The sequence below is a fragment of the Acomys russatus genome, chromosome 2 (genome assembly GCF_903995435.1).
Source record: "Acomys russatus chromosome 2, mAcoRus1.1, whole genome shotgun sequence".
Taxonomy (NCBI): domain Eukaryota; kingdom Metazoa; phylum Chordata; class Mammalia; order Rodentia; family Muridae; genus Acomys; species Acomys russatus.
The window spans coordinates 77,850,505-77,870,022 of NC_067138.1; the positions used below are offsets into that span (position 1 = coordinate 77,850,505).

The 19,518-nt window shown below is 44.2% G+C and overlaps 1 protein-coding gene across 2 annotated transcripts in view; it reads right to left on the minus strand.

Annotated features, from left to right (window-relative positions):
• Cdk5rap2 (CDK5 regulatory subunit associated protein 2) overlaps positions 1–19,518 on the minus strand; it is a 174,472-nt gene that overhangs the window by 39,028 nt on the left and 115,926 nt on the right. For both annotated transcript variants that reach the window (XM_051163243.1, XM_051163236.1), the window contains 5 exons: positions 18,656–19,064; positions 13,938–14,169; positions 10,296–10,427; positions 4,518–5,091; positions 2,465–2,697 (listed from right to left, as the gene is read on the minus strand). In XM_051163243.1, the coding sequence (XP_051019200.1) occupies positions 2,465–2,697; positions 4,518–5,091; positions 10,296–10,427; positions 13,938–14,169; positions 18,656–19,064 (1,580 nt within the window). The remainder of the gene's footprint in view (positions 1–2,464; positions 2,698–4,517; positions 5,092–10,295; positions 10,428–13,937; positions 14,170–18,655; positions 19,065–19,518) is intronic.

Genomic DNA, 19,518 nt, shown 5'->3' on the forward strand with positions numbered 1-19,518 from the left:
GGAGACACCATGGTAAGGCTATGCTGGGAAATCTGACTGCAACTCCAGCTCCTGATGTACTCTGGGTCCTGGCCCTGTGGCAAATCTGAAAGCTACATATCTTCACCACAGAAAAATGTACTCTATAGCAGCTTTCCAAGTTCCAGACCGCTCTTGGGATCCTGAGCTCCCAGCTCTGCTCCCTGCAAGCATCAAGACACCACACTACTACCCACCCTCTCCTTAGGTTCTGCCAACCAAATGTTGTGACAGAAGTAGCCAAGAATGCACTGAGATTCCAAGTGTTCTTCATAACAGTTCCCAAATGGACACAACCTAAGTGTCCACCCCCTGAGAATCATCAAACAAGGCAAGGAACATTTATACAGAAGATGTTCTGCAGCCACTAAAGCTTAATGTGTGTTATCTATCACTGAGCAAAGGAAAAGGTTACAAAGAGTCCTGTTGCTATGAAAAAATTCATTCTAAAAGGGTCCAGACACAGGAACTCGAGGCTGCCCATGCATGGCTACACAAATGATAGCCATCATTCCATAGTAAACATGCTTGGTATTATCATTTAAGGCTTATATATAAATGTTTGACAACCTGTGCCGTATAACTGCCTTACATACAAATTACTATTCGTATGTACTGCAAACCTAGTTCATAATTCAAAAGCCAGACCCCTTACATGGCATCTAAAAAAACAAAAACAAAAACAAAACAAACTCATCTTGGTGCATCTTTTTATTCCCTATGAAGGGAGCTCCAGTGTGGTTCCTACGGCCTTTATACTGTGAAGAAAATGAGGCTCTATGCTGGTGCGTCTGCTAGCCCTGATGCTCTTGTTCCTGCCTCCAGGACCGACAGCAAACAAAAAGCAGGATGTTTCTTAAACTCTCGCTAAAAGAGAAGACTTGAGCAGCTGAAGAGGGGTTGCAGCTGGTGCCAGAGGCAGCCTCACTTTTCCTCCCAGGACCAGGGCAGACCAGTCTGAAGATAAGACAACAAAACATTGTGGGCTTGGTCATCTGGCTTTATCTGTTCACCAACCAGTTACTTTTGCACCAGTAAGTGAAAGCGAGCTTGTTTAGAACACAGGAGCCAGAGAGATCACCCTTCATAAAGTTGTAGTCTAGAGTCCCTAAACCCTGATCCTCGAAGCTCTTGGGGAGCAAATGCCAGAAAGTCAGGCTATGACAGGTCTCTAGGAATAGCACTAATGGATGCAGATGAGTGAACTGCCCTGTGTTAATCCTGGAATGAAGCTGTACACACAGGGACCACGGTGAACTATTTGTTCTATGTGAATGGAGGCAGAAGAGCAGTTAAACCTGCCTTCACCAAGTGCGCTGTGTCTCTGAGCAACTCACTTTCCTCAGGTAAGGCCAAGCTCTTTGCCTGTAAAGCACATAGTTCTGAGGATTTAGCCCCAACACACCATCAACACATATGATAGTAAGTATTCGTTCATGAGAGCCACAGCTGCACAAAACTAACTGTAGTGGTTTAAAACACAATAGCTCCCATAGGCTCATATATCTGAATGCTTAGCCACCAGGAAGTGGCACTATTTGAAAGCATTATAAGGATTAAGAGGTATGGATTTGTTGGAGGAAGTGTGCCACTGGTGGTGGGCTTTGAGGATTCAAAAGCCCATGCAAGGCTAGTTAGTCTTTCTCCCTCTCCTGTCTCACCCTCTCTGTCTCTCTGTCTCTCCTTTGTGTCTGTCTCTGTCTGTTTCTCTGTTTCTCTCTCTTTCTGCCTGTCTGCCTGCCTGCTTGCCTGCCTGCCTGGAGACTGTGATATAGCTCTCAGCTACTGCTGCGGTATGTGTCTACATTCTTCCATGCTCCCCAACCATGATGACAATGAACTAAATTATAAAAAAAAACCCAAATAAATGCTTTCTTTTAGAAGAGCTTCCTTGGTTGGCATGTCTCTTTAAAGCAATGAAACAGTGACTATGACACTGAGTTATCACCTCCCACTTCCAAAGTCACTATGAAGTTTCAATCAAATAACATCTACAACACCAAGAAGAATACAAATAGATCAACTGGGAATAGATGAATGCTAAGAGATCGGTTATAAAATCCCAGCTTGGCCACTCATTGCTGCCATGATCACAAATGGGGTACTTCATTAGCCATACTCTCTATACTATGAAACGAGACTCACTCATTCTTCAACTATGAGTACAAGGAAAAATGGAGCAGAAGAAAGGGACAGCGGATGTTTGTGATAGAAGCACTATTGTCTTAGAGAGACTGTCAAGGAGGCGCTACCCAAGAAAAGAAAGGAGGAACAAGAAAAGCAAAGGGCAAACACCATGAGGAGGAAGGCTGTTTGGGCCCAATGGTAGAAGAGGCAGGTCAGTGTGTATAACTGGCAAGGAGACAAGCAAGGCCAAGGAGTGAATTCCACTGGTGCCTACCCAAGAGGTCAGAGAGAGTCTAGGACTAGTATTCTACCTACTTACCGTGGAGAAACAGCTTCTCCAGTTGCCCCAGCAGTCCAGCACACTGTGTTAGCTGCTCCCGGAAGCCCTCAGCCACACAACTGTCCACATCACTGGCCTGCAGAAGCTCCTCGAATGCCTTGATCATGGTGTTCATGTGTTGATGGTAAATGACACAGATGCCATGGCTGTCCTTAATCTGTTGCCGCTGAAGGGAGAGCTCTCTGGCTTGGGACTGAACCAATGAATCGTATCTGATAAAAGAGGGAAGGAAAATGTGCGTGTCATTTTAGAATTGAATTTTTGTGACCTTAACACTAATTGGAAAAATGACAGAGCATAATTTCTAAAAGCCTGCAGCTGTACAAGCATATATACTTTAGAAAAATTGAAACTGTACAAGGTCACTCCTTCTTTGAGTTCAAACAGCCAACAAATGCTTGAGCAGAGATTCTTCTGCAATATTTTTAACCTTAGAAAGCCCTCAATTAAAGCGTAGATTGGCAAGGACTCAGGAGAACAATTAGTTTCCATACACTCTTCAAAGACACTATTCTGAATTATAGAAACAAATGTCCCAATGGTCAGGGACTCACCAAAAATTGTCACTAAGTACGAATACATACACACACACACACACACACACACATACACACACACACACACACACACACACACAAACATACACAGCAAGGGTAAAAAGATAGGACTGCCTGCTTCTAACTGAAAAGGCTAGACTCCTGGCTACTACTTACAGAGTGATTAGGGATCATCAGTCATGGAAACGAGTTATCTTAAGCCACCTGGTTCTCCCAGGCTTCGAAGAAATGGATTCATGAAGTAAAGGAAATCTTTCTCAAAGGCACTGAGATGGCAAAGCTTTTCAAACACAGTGAAGCAACATCATGCAATACCACCTCCTCACCACCAGGTGGAACCCTTCTCTATTCAGGCCCAAGAGTTGTTAGAGCCAACCTGCAGCTTAGGCAAAAGAAAAAAAAAGTAGCACAGCTAGCTGGATCTAAAGTGACCTGACAGGCACTTTGGTTCATCATGACCACTTTTTAAATAACCTCCAAGAAAATCACATGCACCCATCCAGCTCTGTGGAAGAGGGAGAGTGGGGCAGTATCGGCTTGAACCCCCGCAGTGCCTCTGAATACTCACAGGCAAGTCCTAGAAGCCTTGGTTTCTCTATGTACAAAAATAAGTTGAATGCCTCCTGCTCAGTGTATCTGGGGCTAAGTACTCGAGTTTCTAGCCTAGCTGGGCCGCACACACCCGCAATCCCAGCACCCAGGAGGCTGTGGCAGTATGATGATGAGTTCGAGGCCAGCCTGAACTGCAGGTGACACTCCATTTCAAAACAAAACAAAACACTTCCTAGCCTGGGGGCTGCTACAACCACCCATCAATAAATAAGCTGCAGACTTGCTGCTTGGGCAGCCTTGAAAGAAAATCACTCTTGCTCTTGACAATTGAGAACACTGTTTTTCTCAAATTAGTAACGAATGAAGGTCAGCTTTACAGATGATCCCATTTTTGCCGTATCTCATGAAGCCAATGTATGTATTTATAGCCATAAAGCATTATCTTCATGACCTAAGAATTTCTCGCTTTCAACACAGGCTTATTTCTCGAAGATGACCTTAAAGGGTAAAGATATGGAAAACATTTATATTCCTCCCAACCTGCCTAGGACATCCGTTTTACTTCCACAACATGGCAAAAGCCAATAACAGTCTTCAAAAATAAACACGGCAGGCAGCTCAGTAAACACTGCAATCCACTGAGCGATTGCCGCAGAGCTTCTACCCTGAGCCCTCAGCCTGAGAAGGGCAACACCTGCCCTGCAAGCTCAGAAGCTGCTCAGCTCCTAACTAGTGAGCATGCGCAGAGGGAATCCTGTGCAGCCTAGCGTTTCACTCTCATCCTGGCTGCCAGAAACCTAGGTGAAGCTTTCCCACCCATGGAGCAGCATTCCCTCACAGCTCCTGGGCTACTGCCTAGCAACCCCTGGGAGAACTGCAGGTTTATAAGGAGGGAGGCTGAAGCAGGAAGGAGTAGGATATACCTTGATGGGGAGAGGTCTTGGAACTTGTTCTGCAGGTTATGGATCTCACTGAAAAGTTCCAAGTTCAAATCCTGCTCCTTCTGTAGCTCCTGCTCTTGTTCCACCAGCTGTTGTTTGAGGCACTCTAACATCCTGCTGTCAATCATTTCTGGAGTGAGGGGTTGGAGGATTTTCATGTGCTTCACGTATCGTACTTGGTGCAAACTTGAAAATGTCATCTCTTCTTCATCAATGCAGTCTGTAGGCTGGTTCAAGCCATCTTGGGCCCCCTCTGTCCCACCCAAAACTGTGATAATGGCCTCACTGCACTGAGAGTGCTTCTGCAGCTGGACAATGAAGTTCCGGTAGCCTTCCAGCTCAGTTTGCAAGTCCTGGATTTTCTGCTTTAAGTCCTCTATGTCATCAGGGATATTAATATTCTCAGATTGGTCAGTATCCATCACACTGACTTTAAGAGAGAGCCGACTCTTGGAATTCAAGTAAGTGGCTATGGAGGGTGTGCCGAGGAATTCTTCAGGGTTCTCTTTGGATGCTGGTAATAAGGCAAGGTCATCAGGCGGACAGATTTCAGAATCTGAAAATCAAAACTAATTTTCATCAGTATCTCATTTGCTGCAGTCAACCCCTTACGTTACAGAGCCAATGCTGAGTCAATAGTCACATGCCTCTAGTGTTTCCTACCACTGAATTGTGGATCTTAAATGTCTCCAAAGCCTGTGTATTAAATGCTTCGTTTATGGTACTGCTGGAAGGTTGTGCTGTGTTGAGACCCCACACTTCACTTCCTAGATACTATGTGGTGAACAGCTATACTCTACCACATACCGGCAACCATACTATTCTCCCTCACCAAAGGTTCAGAGTGACAAGTCCAGGCAGTCATAGACTAGACGCACAAGACAAAATACTTTCTGTCCTAGAAATTTTGTCATGCTCTAGAAAGCTGAATAGCATACCCTTTTACCACTCAGTCCATCCTCTTTCTCAGAAAGATGTTCTAAAGAGGACATTCAACCATGATAAAAACTACATATACCTGAAACCCATCAGTTCTCCTGCTTTGAGACTCCCATTATCTGGCTGGAGGCAACCCAGGCCCACATAGCACCCCAGCATCTTCTGCTCACACTGTGCTGTTTCACACGTCTGTGCTTTGGCATTGTGTCCCTACTGTGTCCTGAGTGACTATCTGTCCTTCCATACTCAGATCTAATTTTCCTTTGTCTGTGGGTTCACATTTGGACTGGTCACCTCCTTGTGTATATTTATGTGCCTGCTTGCCTGTCTATTCATGCAGGTGTCCATGGGGGTCAGGAGCGAGTGTCAGAACAGGAATTACAGGCAGTTGAGAGCTACTTGGACATGGTGCTGAGACAGATCCTTTGTGAGTGAGTGCTTTTAACCACTGAGTCTTTCCAGGCCTGAAAATCTCATCTTTGAAATCAACAGACCTGGTCTCCAATACTCGCTTTGCCACTATATTTTGAATAACTGTACTTGAGCAAATTCATGGACCTCTCTGAGCCTCCATAATTTCACTTGCAAAGAAGACAAAACAGTACTCAGTGAGAAGAAAGATCTGTGTCTGTTGGACTTATACTAAACAGTATCATAAGAACAGCTAATATAACTAATATACACAGCAGTAAAGGATCCCAGAGAACAGGAATGTGTCTCGCTTCTTTAGAACCAATCCATCAAAGACAGACGAAAATGCCATCATTGGAGGCATACAAGCAAAAGCTGGCTCAAGAAAGGCTTTAGGGGCAACAATACGACCTAGGATGGCTCTCAGAAAGACAATTACACCAACATTTGTGGAGTCACAGGTTCTACAATTTGTTCCTCATAGTTTCAAGGCCACTCTTCTGTTCACAATGTCAAGATAATCTTTGGGTTTTTTAGACAACAATCCGTACACATCTTAATGGAAGTATTCCCAATACAACATTTCTTTTCTTCCTTCCTTCCTTCCTTCCTTTTTTTCAAGACAGGGTTTCTCTGTGTAGCCTTGGCTGTCCTGGACCTGCTTTGTAGATAATGCTGCCCTTGAACTCATAGAAATCCACCTGCCTCTGCCTCCCTAAGAGCTGGGATTAGAGGTGTGTGCCATCACGCCTGGTCCAATATAGCATTTCTACAGTGCACCACATGTCATCAAGTGGAAACAGCTCATCTGTTTCTCTAGTATCTGGCACAAAATGAGTGATGAAAAAAGCATGTGGTGAGTACTGTGGCTCAAAGAGTGTAAGGAGCAGAGAGAATAAGAAAGAGCTCGTGCAACAAGGTTTTATTCTGAGGAGTCATCCTCCAAGATGAAGAAATAGACAAGCATATCTAATCTAAGCTCCCTGAGTATCATGTGTCCCAGGAAGCTGTGGATTGAGCCCAACATGTCCGTAGACCACAATGTCATGCTGCAACGTCAAAAGGTTGGACACCCATGTAAACAAAGCAGTCTCATTATACTATGGTCTGCATTTGATGGCAAGACCAAAGAAGAAAGCTTTCTTTCTTAAAGAACTAAAGATTAATCCCGATGGTTTTTGTTAAGGAATCATAAAGCAAAGACAAATACAACTCCTACATAAATGCCACTTTGAGACAAATTGTGATTGACCCTAATATTTGGGTGTACAACACTGAGAGTGCCAGGGAGTTGTGTGTGTTCACATTCAAGTTTGCACCTCCACTTTAAACTCTGCTACTAACAATGCAACGAGTATAACATTCTATACTTCACCCTTTAGAAATACCTTCAAGGTAGTAGGGAAACGTAACACAGTAGAAGCTTCCTAAAATTTCATATACATGAAGGTGATAAAAATGAAACTGCTAACTATTGGGGAAGACAGAGTCACAGGTGCCCATCTCTTGTCACCAAATAAAGCTTTCAGTATTGGGACTGGATTGCCTTTAACTGAGTTGTTGACCAAACGGGTCCCATAGGAATCTCTAAACAACCCAGGCTATTGCCTAGACCGTGGATTGCTCACCACGAAGGCAAAGCCTTTAACAAAAAGGCCCCATTGCTGAAGACAACACCTATATAACTTGTTTAACATGAAAAAGTCAAGCTTCTATCTACAATCTTCAACCCTGTGTTCTAGGTTCTAGTATCTTTGGTACTCTGCATGCTACCAAAAGAGAAATATAAACACCAAGCCAGCCACAAAACTTGTCATCTACAATGGTTTTCTGCCTGCAAGAAATGGTAGACAGTCATGGCATGAAGACTTTACCCATCAATACCTGATTTGCTATAAGGCCTATGCCATGAGATGGATGGAATCCCTATCTGACAATGCTTCGGTGACCAAGAACCACAGAATAGATAGCCCAGGGACATAGGGTGAAACCAAATACCACTGTTCTTTTATTTATTTATTTTTTAACTAGCAATAAATGACTTCTAATGACATTTTGCTATACTTAGATCAGTGCCTTGCTCAGCTGTCATCAGAAAAATAGCCTCCCACAGCAAATAAATACAGAGATCTGCAACCAGACATGATGCAGAGATTGAGAGACCTTAGAAGAAAACTCAGCCTAAGGTGGGATGTCTTCATCTAATCCTTCCCCTAGGAGCTCAGGGACCTCTGCAGAAGAGGAGAAGGAAAGTGTGTAAGAGCCAAAGGGGCTGGAGGACACCATGAAAACAAGGCCGTTTAGATCAACATAATTAAAGTTCACATGAACTCATACAGGCAGAGGGAGCTTGCACAGGTATGCCCTAGGTCCTCTGTTTATGTATTATTGCTTCAAGTTTAGTGCTTTTTTTATGGGATTCCTGAGGGTACAAATGAGTGAGTCTCTGAAGTTTTTGCCTTGTCTTGGGATCTTGTCCTTCTGCTTATTTGTCTTGTTCCTCTGATGTGATAGCTTTTGTTTTATCTTATTATATATTATTATCCCTTAGAAGCCTGTTTTCAAAGCAGAGGCAGGAAGGAGGAGATCTGGATGGGAGGGGACGTGGGGAGGAACTGGAAAGAGTAGAGCGAGGGGAAACCATTATCAGGATATATTATGTGAGAAAGAGAAAAAATATCTATTTTCAGTAAAAGAAAAAGAACCACCACCATCACTACCACAGCAATACAACCCCCCCTTTAAAAAGAAGTGCCCTCAAAAGTCCACAATCTACAACAGTGATTTAGCAGAGGCAGGGATTTGATGAAGATCTGAACAAACTACTTCCACTGTTTGGTTAGAGCTGCATGAATGTTGTGGGAAAAGACTGTGTATGTGATGTATATGTAAGTGCCTGAACTTGCAAGCTGGCAGGCCAATGTGCCTAGCACCTCACCTGAGCCATCTGTGTTACTGAAGGCTTTAAGAGCTGGAGTGAAAAGTAGAAACACTGAAACCTTCTGTCACACCACTCCTATGACTGCGGTCTCCTGTGTCAGAGAGTAAGGTCAATAGGACCTGTGCAACTGATGCTCTCCATTCATTCCCTAAGCACCTATTGAGGTGTTCTTCAAAAATAACCAAAGCTACGGTGTTACCCATAGCATGCGGTCCTGAGTCGGACAGTCACTAACAAATCAACTCAACACCAGTGATCAAGACCTATGAAATTCAAAAAGTACATCGTGGATGGGGAATTCAGAATGAAGCTTCAGTAAGGCAAAAAAATAAGGGGGTGTTCAAGCACAGGCAGCCATGTGTGCACAGCTCCTGATGCCCACTCAAAAAGATAAATGCAGCTCAGTGATAAATGGGTACTGAGAAAGGAAGGAACCATCCAGAGACCGCCACGAATCACTAGCTCTGAACCAGAAGCAGGGTCCATAGTGTCTACAAACAGCACCACCACCAGGGACCAAGTGTTCAAACACAGGAACCTGTGAGAGGCATTTCACAGGCAAACCACAACCCACAGTCGAGCTAAAACCTGCACTCTATTTCCTGGTACAGCAGCTTTCCCCCCAAAGCCCAGAAAACCCCAAAGAAACACAAGACCATGCAATCAGCACAGCATTTTCTAGCCCGGGGAGAGTGCATGGCGGAGGGCCTGGGAGCACAACTCAGTCTTTTACCAGAGAACAGTTTCCTGGCCATCTTGTCACAGATTTAGAATTCCTAATGATCCCAACTGCTTACAAAATGAATTCATTCCAATACAAGCGTGACTTTACTTTCAGTGAAAGGATAAAGATCTAAGGTGAAGAGAGTAAGTATAAGCACTAGCACACCTTGCCTAAACAGAAATGTGGGTAGCTGTTGTATTGCCATTTGTGTATCTGTGCGCTTACAATACTTCATACTTAAAGGGAGGGGATACAACTTGCTGGAGGCCTCACTCATCTCTGCATCATCCTAACCGACCTATTGGAAAAGCTCACAATCTTGGTCTCAGGAGCAGGCTTTCCTGCTGGATGGACAGAGACCAATGCAACAACAGGTGACACTAAGCTGGGTGTTAGTGGTCAGCTATAATTCCATGTCCCTGATGTGTGAGGTCCCTTGAGAGATGACCTTGTGTTTTCTCATTCTAAACTACCTGAGCCCACTCTCTGCCTTGCAGAAGAGTCTGATATTAGACCAGTATGTCACAATGACATTATGCTGTGCCTGACTCTCCTGCCTCCTTACCAGCTGTGTGACTCTACGTCAGTCATTTGCAAATAATGTCACCAGTCCTGTGTGTTATATGCGAAATGATAATAAAGCCCCAAGAGAGGGCTTTTTAGGGCCTACTAAGGACTTTGCTGGAAAACGGTCCTGAACAATGCCTAGCACTCAGTGCCTGTCGCATGGTGGTTTAATTCTAACCGATCTCAAAGCTTGTGCATTGGTCACTGTCCACTTCCTTGTCTCTCCCAGCAGAACGTGTAGATTCAGGTCTTTCTTGCTCGCCTGGGTTGTCCTGGTAGGCTGTTCTCACAACAGGCTGAGCTGCAGGCACTGGCAATGAGAAAGAAAAATAAAACTGTAGACTTGAAATTTAGCCAAGCAACTGAGAATAACACAAAGATACAAGCGGGAGAATAAAAACACTAGGGAGGCAAAATGCAATTTATAAGATAAAATTAATCTATCGAGCTGCCATAACAGGACATAAAAGCATAAATACAGTGCAGCTTGTCTGAAATGGTTTAAGTCCAAGTTCTCAAAAAAACTATGAGTGAGAAAATGAATTTCCATCAACCCATGCCCACTTTCCAAAATGAGAGAAGCCCAGAGGCTTCTGGGTGATGGCCAGAGCAGTACCTGGCTGATGCTCTCTAGCATCTCAGCAAGTGTGCAGAGCAGATGGCAAGTCCTAGACAAATGCCAGTGCCTCTGCTGGGCTGAGTCACCTCTGCCATAGTATTTTCCCCATGGAAGCCCCACCACCACCAACACCGATGTGATTATCTGTCCCCACCCCAATAAGACAGGAGGCTCTCAGAAGGTAGAGAACTATACGTGGTCCCCAAGAAACAGCAGGTGGTGAGAGAATGCACGCCAACAGGGGTACTAGATGCCTAGATGGGCGGAAGAAAGGACTGATGGGAAGTGAGAACTGAGGGAAGGAAGTCTGCTTCTGTGGAAGACAACTGACTCTGAAACCTCAAGTAGGTGACTGTAAGAGACAAGCTACAATTAAAGGGAAGAAGTTTCTGGCTGCAGAGCATCACAAAATCCCTATGAGGGTATTTCTGTGTTAGACCTCATGGAAGAACAAAGAATGCAGGCTTTGGAATCGGCCAGGCTACTCTGTGGAAGTATCTGGTGATGAGAAGCAGAGTGACTGTGGCCAAGTCACTTTCTCTCTCCAACTGCTGCCTGAACTTAGGATAGAGACAATAATTACTGGAATTGCCTCCAAAGACAGTAGGAAGGTTCGGTTAGATCAGGTATTTCATGTGTGTGATGGGTTTAACAATTAACAGGGACTGTAATTTTATTAGAGCCACAGGAGTCCCAGGGCTCTGAGAAGTTCCCTGACCCACTCTAGAAATGCCCTAATCTGAAACAATATCCTACCCAGTACTTGAATTTTTTGTTGGCAAGCAAGAAACAGCCAAGCTTTCTGAATACTTGTCTCAGTCCTTGTCCTAAGATAACCTGGGCTTCTCCTGCAGCCTGTGTAGAAGAGGCCGTTATTCCCACATCCCTGTATCATGAGCCCGGGGGTCTATAAGAGCCCGTGCTCCTTGCTCCATGTGTGTACACTCATTCCTGCAGAAGTCCCAGCTGTGCAGCTCCTTCCTGCAGCAGACTGCCTGCTCATTACCCTTCTTTCCCCAGGCATCTCTGCTTCATGGTTCATTGGGTCTCTATAAATTCACTGGCAACTTGGAACATGGTGGCCCTACCCTTTCATACATCTCCCCAACAGTGCAATTCCTCAGAGGTGTCTATCCTTGCTGTCTCCAACTTCTCACCTCTGTGTTCTCCCTTTGGAACCCATGCCAAGCAGGGTCTTCCTACAAAAGCTTTCTTCAAAGGCCTCCTTCAACATCAAGGCTCATCTTACATATCTGCTTCTGAGACTTGGGGTCTCATCTCAGCAGCTGCTCTTCCTCAGCCCAATCGCTCACCTGTAGAACTCCCCAGTCTCCTCTCTATGGCTCTGAGCTACACAGTTTCAAATACTGGTATACCCAGCTATTCCCTGATTTCTTTTCAAAGTTATTCCCCTCTCCTAGACACCAAGGTCTCCAGATGCCTACCTTACGTCACTACTGGGACATACAACAAACCCTTAACCAGAAATCTAACATCCCCCAAGCCAGCCTCTCTGGCGACAAGGCAACCCCATCCTTCCAATGATGTGCAAAGGAAGCTATCCTTTTACAGCACAAGTGGGCCTCTTCCTTCAAATAGTGAAATAATACATTTTTAGACTTTAGGGTTTCCAGCATAACTTTAACCCCACTATATAATAAAACAGTTACAGATAATATGTGAATGTATGGGGCTGGGTATCAATAAGCTTAAATCACAAAAGAAAGGACAAGCCTGATTTGACCCAAAGACAGTACTTTGTCAACTCCTACTTTAAAGCTTAAGTCAGATCGTGTCACTCTGTGGTTCAAAAGCCTCCAGCAGTTTCTACTCTTGTGAAGATGAAGTACTAGAGTGGTCTCTGGACGCACACTGGGCCTGCTGCTCACTGACCTCATCTTCCACATCTCTGCCTCTCTCACGTGCTAGTACACCGGCCACATAACTGGTCTCCCGACTCCATCCCCAAGTTCTTGAATATAAAGTAACACCTTTGCCCTTGCTCCTTCTCCCAGATGATAAGCATGCTCAAATCTCCTAGTTTTCAACCAAATTCCACCTTGTCACAGCATTCTTACATTCATGAGCATTAGTGAACCCTATTCACTGCTCACTCCTCAAGCCCCTCGCCTTGCTGTACTTCTCCCCACAGCACTCTTCACGGGCACTGTGCACGCACTTATCAGCTTGTCTTCACACACTCAGGAACAGAAGCTGCAAACAAACCTCGTCTGTTCTGTGAGCCTATCATCACACAGCCTAGAACAGAGTTTAATAAAATTTATCCCATGGTGGATGAAGGTTCCTCATGTGACAGTCATTTGTTTACAATAGGAGATCAAAATCAAACGTCAACACTGGCACATTCATAAGTTCATGAACCATTGGGGAATGATACTTTTGTGCTGACCTTAACTGAGGGCTCTCCATCCTCTGCAGATTCAGAGGGCAGGTGGGCTGCAATCTTGAACTTGTACCGTCCTGGACTAGGAGACACCACCTCAGATGTTTTGTCTAAGTCTCTGGATTCTGACTCCTTGGGCATACTTTAACCCACAGGTTCCAGAAGAGTCATGAGTAGGGAAGTGGGTTACTTGTCCAGACGAGACAGTCTTATGTTAGCTAGAGAACTCTACAAAAAGGACCATCACTTACAAACCATACTGACACCTGCTAAGAGTCTCACAGGCCTGGGAACTAGTCCAAAAAAAAAAAAAAATCCAGATTCAAACCTGGGCACTGACATCCATGAGAGGCCTAAATTTTCCTGAAGAGAAGCAGAAGAGGAATGGGTGCAGGGACAGAGTCAAGTGTGGAGACACAGGACAGGAAGGGAGGAGGGAGGGAAGACTAGATTCAAGATGTAATATATGAGAGAAGAACAAAATGTTTTAAATGTTCCAAAACAACAACACCACCACCCCTAGGCACCTATACACAATTCCAAAGGAAGGAGGCAGAGACCCCCTCCTCCAGGACCTGAGAACACTCACTAGTCCAGGCTCCAGAATTAAAACAAGCCAACTGACTTGCTTCCCTTCCCGTATTCCTCCACTGTGCATTTTTTAGGACCTAAGATTAATCACTGTATTTCACGGAATTTACATACAAACTTACTGCAATTGTGAACAAGAAAAACAGCATTTACAGCTCTGTGAGCCGCTCACTGGCTCAGGGAGAACATATTTCCCTGATGCTCACCGTTCATCAGTGCTGGGCTGGGCACTGCCATCCCCTCCAGCATTGCCTCTGCCAGAACTAGCTTGTCATGGAGTTGCTTGTTGCGGGTTTTCGACTCTTTCAGCTTTCCCCGCAGCTCTAGAACTTGGCTCTGGAGCTGAGCCACCATCTCTGGGGAGGCAGGAAGATCATACACATTTTCCAGTAACTCAGATGTCTTTAATTGGATCAGCAAGTCTGTCTTCTCAGCATCCTGAAAACACACATGTACAGGACTGAGTATGCTTAAAGCACTTACTTTTGTTTCATGGGCACCATTTTTGTGTGTCTCAAATAGGTTTCAAACTGCTCAACCGCTCCTCTAATCTGATAATAGAATCTCTGTGCATCCCTAAGAAAGAGCATAGATCTTGGAAAAATTCCCCCTCCATCCCAACATACACATACACATGACTGTCAAGGGCCTTTGTTGAGACCCTCTGGGCCCTGGTCCACAGTTTCTTTGGATAATTCAAACATTCTAAATATGGCCATTCCATCTTTAACACAATCTTCCAGGATATGTTTTTGTTTTTGTTTTGATCTGTTTCCTCATTTCCCACCAATCCTACTGTAAGCCCATCTGTTTTATATTCTTGCTAGTCACTTACTGAAGTGGCTACTGAGTAGACTGCTGTATATTTCACAAACTCAGAGCTTGTAACTTGCCTGGTCTATATGAAAGCTTTACAAACCACCAACTCCTTGATTTCATCATGGCATATTCCCACCAGCTGGGTCCCACCACTTCAGCTATTACACCCATCACTCACTGCACCATCCAGAAAGCCAAGAGTCTTTTTGAAACTTCCTTATTCTCATCACTCCCTTTCATTGCTCAGCAGGCTCCAATACGTACAAGTCCTAAGGTTCCTATCAGTTCTCCCAACTTTCCACATCCTCTTCTGACACCCCAGGGCAGGCACCTAGCTCTCACTTGGGCAGCATCCTGGGTAGTGTAGTAGTCACCCTGAGCCTGTCTAATCTACTCTATGCTGCAGCAAAAAGGCAAACTGACTATTCCTTGTTGCTTAAAACTATAACTGATTCCTAGCTATCTTGAGCCAAAGGTCAATGTCCACACCATAGCCTTCGAAGTATAGCATGACCCACAGTCTAAGTCATTGCCTACCCCATTTTAGCCCACTCTCTGGTCCCACTAGCCATCCAAAGGTCCTGTAAAAATGCCATGTTCCTTGAAAGTCAGGGCTTTACCATATGCTCTCTCTAGAACACACATTCTCGCTCTCCTCCCCTTCCCTACTAAGGCATTCAAAAAGACAATTCAAATGTCTTGAGAATAAGCCCTTGACTTCCAAGTCCAAGCTAAGGCTCCCTGGTATAGTCAGTGTCCCCTGTAATTTTCTCCATAGAACATTAGCATCGTTATAATGTCTGAGAAAATCCATATTTACTGTCTGTCGTCCACACCTGAATTTAAGGCCCTGGTTTGGGTCTCTGGATTTCTTTATCAGACTGTGTCATAGGTTTCAATCCAGTATACAGTAGACACTCTAAAGCCAGATGAGGGTATCTTTCAAATGGTAAGTTTTAATATACTCAAAAAATAAGGAGAGTGACTCAAATCTAGACTCCATAAAGCATTATAACTCAATAATGATACATATAATGGTCCAATTAAAAACTAGGAAACAGAACAGACATGTCTCTGGTAGAGCTAGCAAGCACATGGGAAGATGTTCAGCATCAACAGGTGCCAGAGAGCTGCAACTGAAATCTGAGCAGAACACACCCTTGCCTCTTCATTCCCACCAGGGCAGCTGCAGTCAGAGACGGTACCAAGTGTGGGTGAGGAGACGGAGGAACTGCAAGCCTCATGCACTGCTAGCAGGAAAGTAAAATGGTACAAGCACAAAGTCTAAAGTTCCTTAAAATGCTAAGCATAGAATAACCATGTGGCCCATCGTCTTTATTCCTGGATATCTACACTAAAGAAGTAAAATCACCTATCCATACAGACATCTATATGAGTAGCAATAAAATGCATAATATTCAAAATAAAATGTACACTAGTCTTACCCTAGCATGTTATGTGGTAATAAAACAAAGGAAGAACTACCTCATGTGGTAACATGAATGAACTGTGAAAGCATTAGGTAAAGAGGAAAACCTAGTCACATGTTGAATGAGTCCATTTATAGGAAATGTAAGGACCAGAAGGTGGATTACTGGCTTAGCACATGGCATAATCAGGCAGGAAACTAGTTTAACTACTAAGGAATAAGAGGCTTCCGTAGGGAATTATGGAAATGTTCTATCATGTTTGTTCCCAAGGAACCAAGAAGTCAAAGAGCTGGGAAGGCTGGGGCAGGGTTGGGGGGATGGGGTGGGGTGGGGCGGGTGTCAAACCAGCTCTTCAGATTCCAAGGCTGTTAGGAAAAGTGAGAAGCCTTCTGTCCTGGATTCCAAGGAAGAGGGAAGAAACTGTTCAAGGACAAGGGCAGTCTGAGGAAATGAGAGGAACCACTTCAGAGGAGGTGGAGGCCTTAGCAGAGGACTGGGAAATAACAGTTAATTTCTTGGTCCTGGGTCTCCACCAATCTTTATTCTTGGATCCAAATCTGTGTGTCATATGCAGCAAAGATGAGATCTGAAGTGCACAAATGCCAAAGCCTATTTGAAGCTGGAAGACTGCCGTCAGCCAGCCTAACACAGTTCTGAAATAACACCACACAAAACGCTGCCTTATGGACTGGAGCAGTCCCACCTTCCATGGTATTAATGATGGCATACTGCAAGTCCTTATTTAGGACTGGAAATCACGTGTTCTGAGCTCCTGACACATACCCATACTGCCCTAGGCACCTGCATTCTTATCTCACTATTACTGCACATTGCCTGGAGTCTGGGTTGCACTGATTCCATTTAAAGCACTGAGGCCAGGCCTAATACAAGCACAGGTATATCTATACAGCTATCTATAACGACCTAACTGGCAGGCTATCTGGTCTCTGTCTCACCCTTAGACTGCACTGATGTTCTTTTTGCTGGATATCAGAGTTCTAGCTTAAGTCACTGGATTACCAATTCTGCCACTATCAAAACCACAAAAGAAGCCAATGTCTGTCTTCATCTGAAATCAAGCAAGCAACTATGCTCTCACCACTTGCCAGCTGAGTCATTCTGGACAGTTCACTAAGTCTTGTTGCACAGTTTCTTCCTGTGTGCAATGATGCCTACTTATATATTTGTTGAAAAAAATAGCTAATGCAGCAAACTCAGCACAGTCCTTGGAACATAGAAGAGATGATAAACATAAATGAATAAAGTTCCCCTCATTTTAAAAACATGGCAAATATATCTTTATTTAAGAAAATGAATCTATTTAGAAAAATTAAGTCCATTAAATTATCCAATTTCCTGAACATAGGATGGCATCTCCCACACAATAGAAAAAAAATCAAACATAAAAACAAAGAAAAGAAAATAAACCTACCCAGTTTTCCTAACACAGAGGTACAAACTGAAGGAGCTGGGGCACAGAAGAGCAGTTCTATTCTAGCCAAATTGCACAAATTTGCATTTTCAGTACCATTAATATAATGGCAGTATATATATTTTTTGTTTTAGTCTCTACTGATATCTTTAGAAAACCCTTTTCTAGAAATTACAGTTTTGGTGCATAATTTAAAACAATCAAAGGCAATTTTGCTAATGATATATCTAACTCTGTTTGGTAGGCACAAAAGCTGTAATTTAGTGGTCAGAAAATAAACTTAATTCTCCATTCTGATGCTATGAAACAGTGTATACAGTTGATTTCTCTGCTAGAAAACAGCCATCTGAAACAAGCATCACATACCCTTCACTGGCATGATCAGAATTATGACCTCTTTGCTTCTCCATCAGAACACATCTCTGCTACAGGAATTTTCAAAGCCAAACACCAGCCCCAATCCCAGAGGACTGTAAATAGGTCCAACCACACTCTGCTGAGAAGGTCTCATTCTTAACAATCTGGCCTGTGCGACTGTGCTTCCAGCCTACAGGGCAGCTCAGAGAGAAAACCAGCACACAGACATTCACACAGAAAAACCAGACCTTTCCATTTTGAGGTACCATGGCTGGAAAGCAGTTTTGCAGAAAACAAGAATGATCTTGCAGGCACACACAGCGGGCCCTGAGCCTAGGCCCTTTGCTTTCGGCTAGCAAACCCTGGGTACTCAGGATCTGGCATCCAATTGAAACAAAGCCCTCAAAATCCTGTCTCTCCCACAAAGCCCTCCTAAAACAGAAACCAGGCTCTCATCTTCCTCTAAAGTCAGGCTGTTACAATTTTACTGCAACCTGCAAAAGGGAATGCCTTTCAGTCAGTGAGAACTGTATAAGCTCTGGTCCAATGGAATCTTAAGCAACCATCATGGGGAAACGTTTCAGTTCATAAAACCAAAGAGAAAACTGCAGGCATATGGACAAACAGAATTCTATGTGTTTTTCCTGGTGAAAACACAAAAGTGTGCTCATAAATGAGATAGGCAGTTGGTCAGAGTAGAAGGTGGGAGGGGAAGAAGAGGAGGGCAAAGAGGCATGAAGGTCAAGGCTGGGGACAACATAGGCAGGTGGAGTCTCCAGACTGACTTGGCCTTCACAGAAATAGAGAATGTGGTGGCATTAAGGTGATTTTCTTAAATTTTTGTTTATACAATGCAAATACATATGAAATATACAGAAAAGCTTACCGTGTTGATGGCACTGGGGAATGAGAGGGGAGTGGCCTGAAGCCCTGGCTTCTCACCCAAGGCCTCTGATTCAGATGCAGTGCTGAAAATGGCTTCTTTTGGTTTCTCTTCCCTAGCTTCTCTCGTTCTTTCAAATTTGAATCCATGAGGGGTGTCCTCTATGGTGATGGTCTGCACGGAGGCATTCTTCAGTTCAACCTTGGCTTCGTCACCTGTCTTTTCTAGCCAGGTCCTCCATGTTGACTTGAGTTCATTGTTTGACTTAGAGAATGAGTTGGCTGGGCAGGAATGCCCAAGCTCATCTCTCAACTCAACAGCTACTTGCTGAAGGTGGTCTCCAGGAAGCCCCTGCTCTACTAAGCACATTCGCTCTAAAAGCAGGGCACCAAGAGCTTTCAGAAGATCTGGCCTGTTTCTCCAAAAGAAGAGAGTAGAATCAGCCTCCTGCGGCAGCTTTGTCACTATCCCAGCCTCCCAAGTTTTCTGCCACCAATCCTGTCCAGATTCAGTCTGTATTAAGCATAGTGAGCTCTCAAGTATACCAGGAACGGTGACAAGCATTTAACCTCATGCAATATCACAACACCCAAACAAGGCCGGTATTACCCTGTTGAGTTCATGGATAGTGTCACGCATGTATATACCTAGTTAAATAGACCACATGGATATATGAATGGGGTCTGGCCTAGAAAGGAGCAAACGGGATCACAGAATGCCATGGCATTTATAGAGACCCCCGCTCCATAACATTAGCCCCATTCCTATGTTCAGTATACAAATATGGCTTTGGATGAATTCTGCCACCCTGGCTGGTCCATGGGTGACCTGATCCATCCTGCTGTATAATAGATACTCAAGAAACA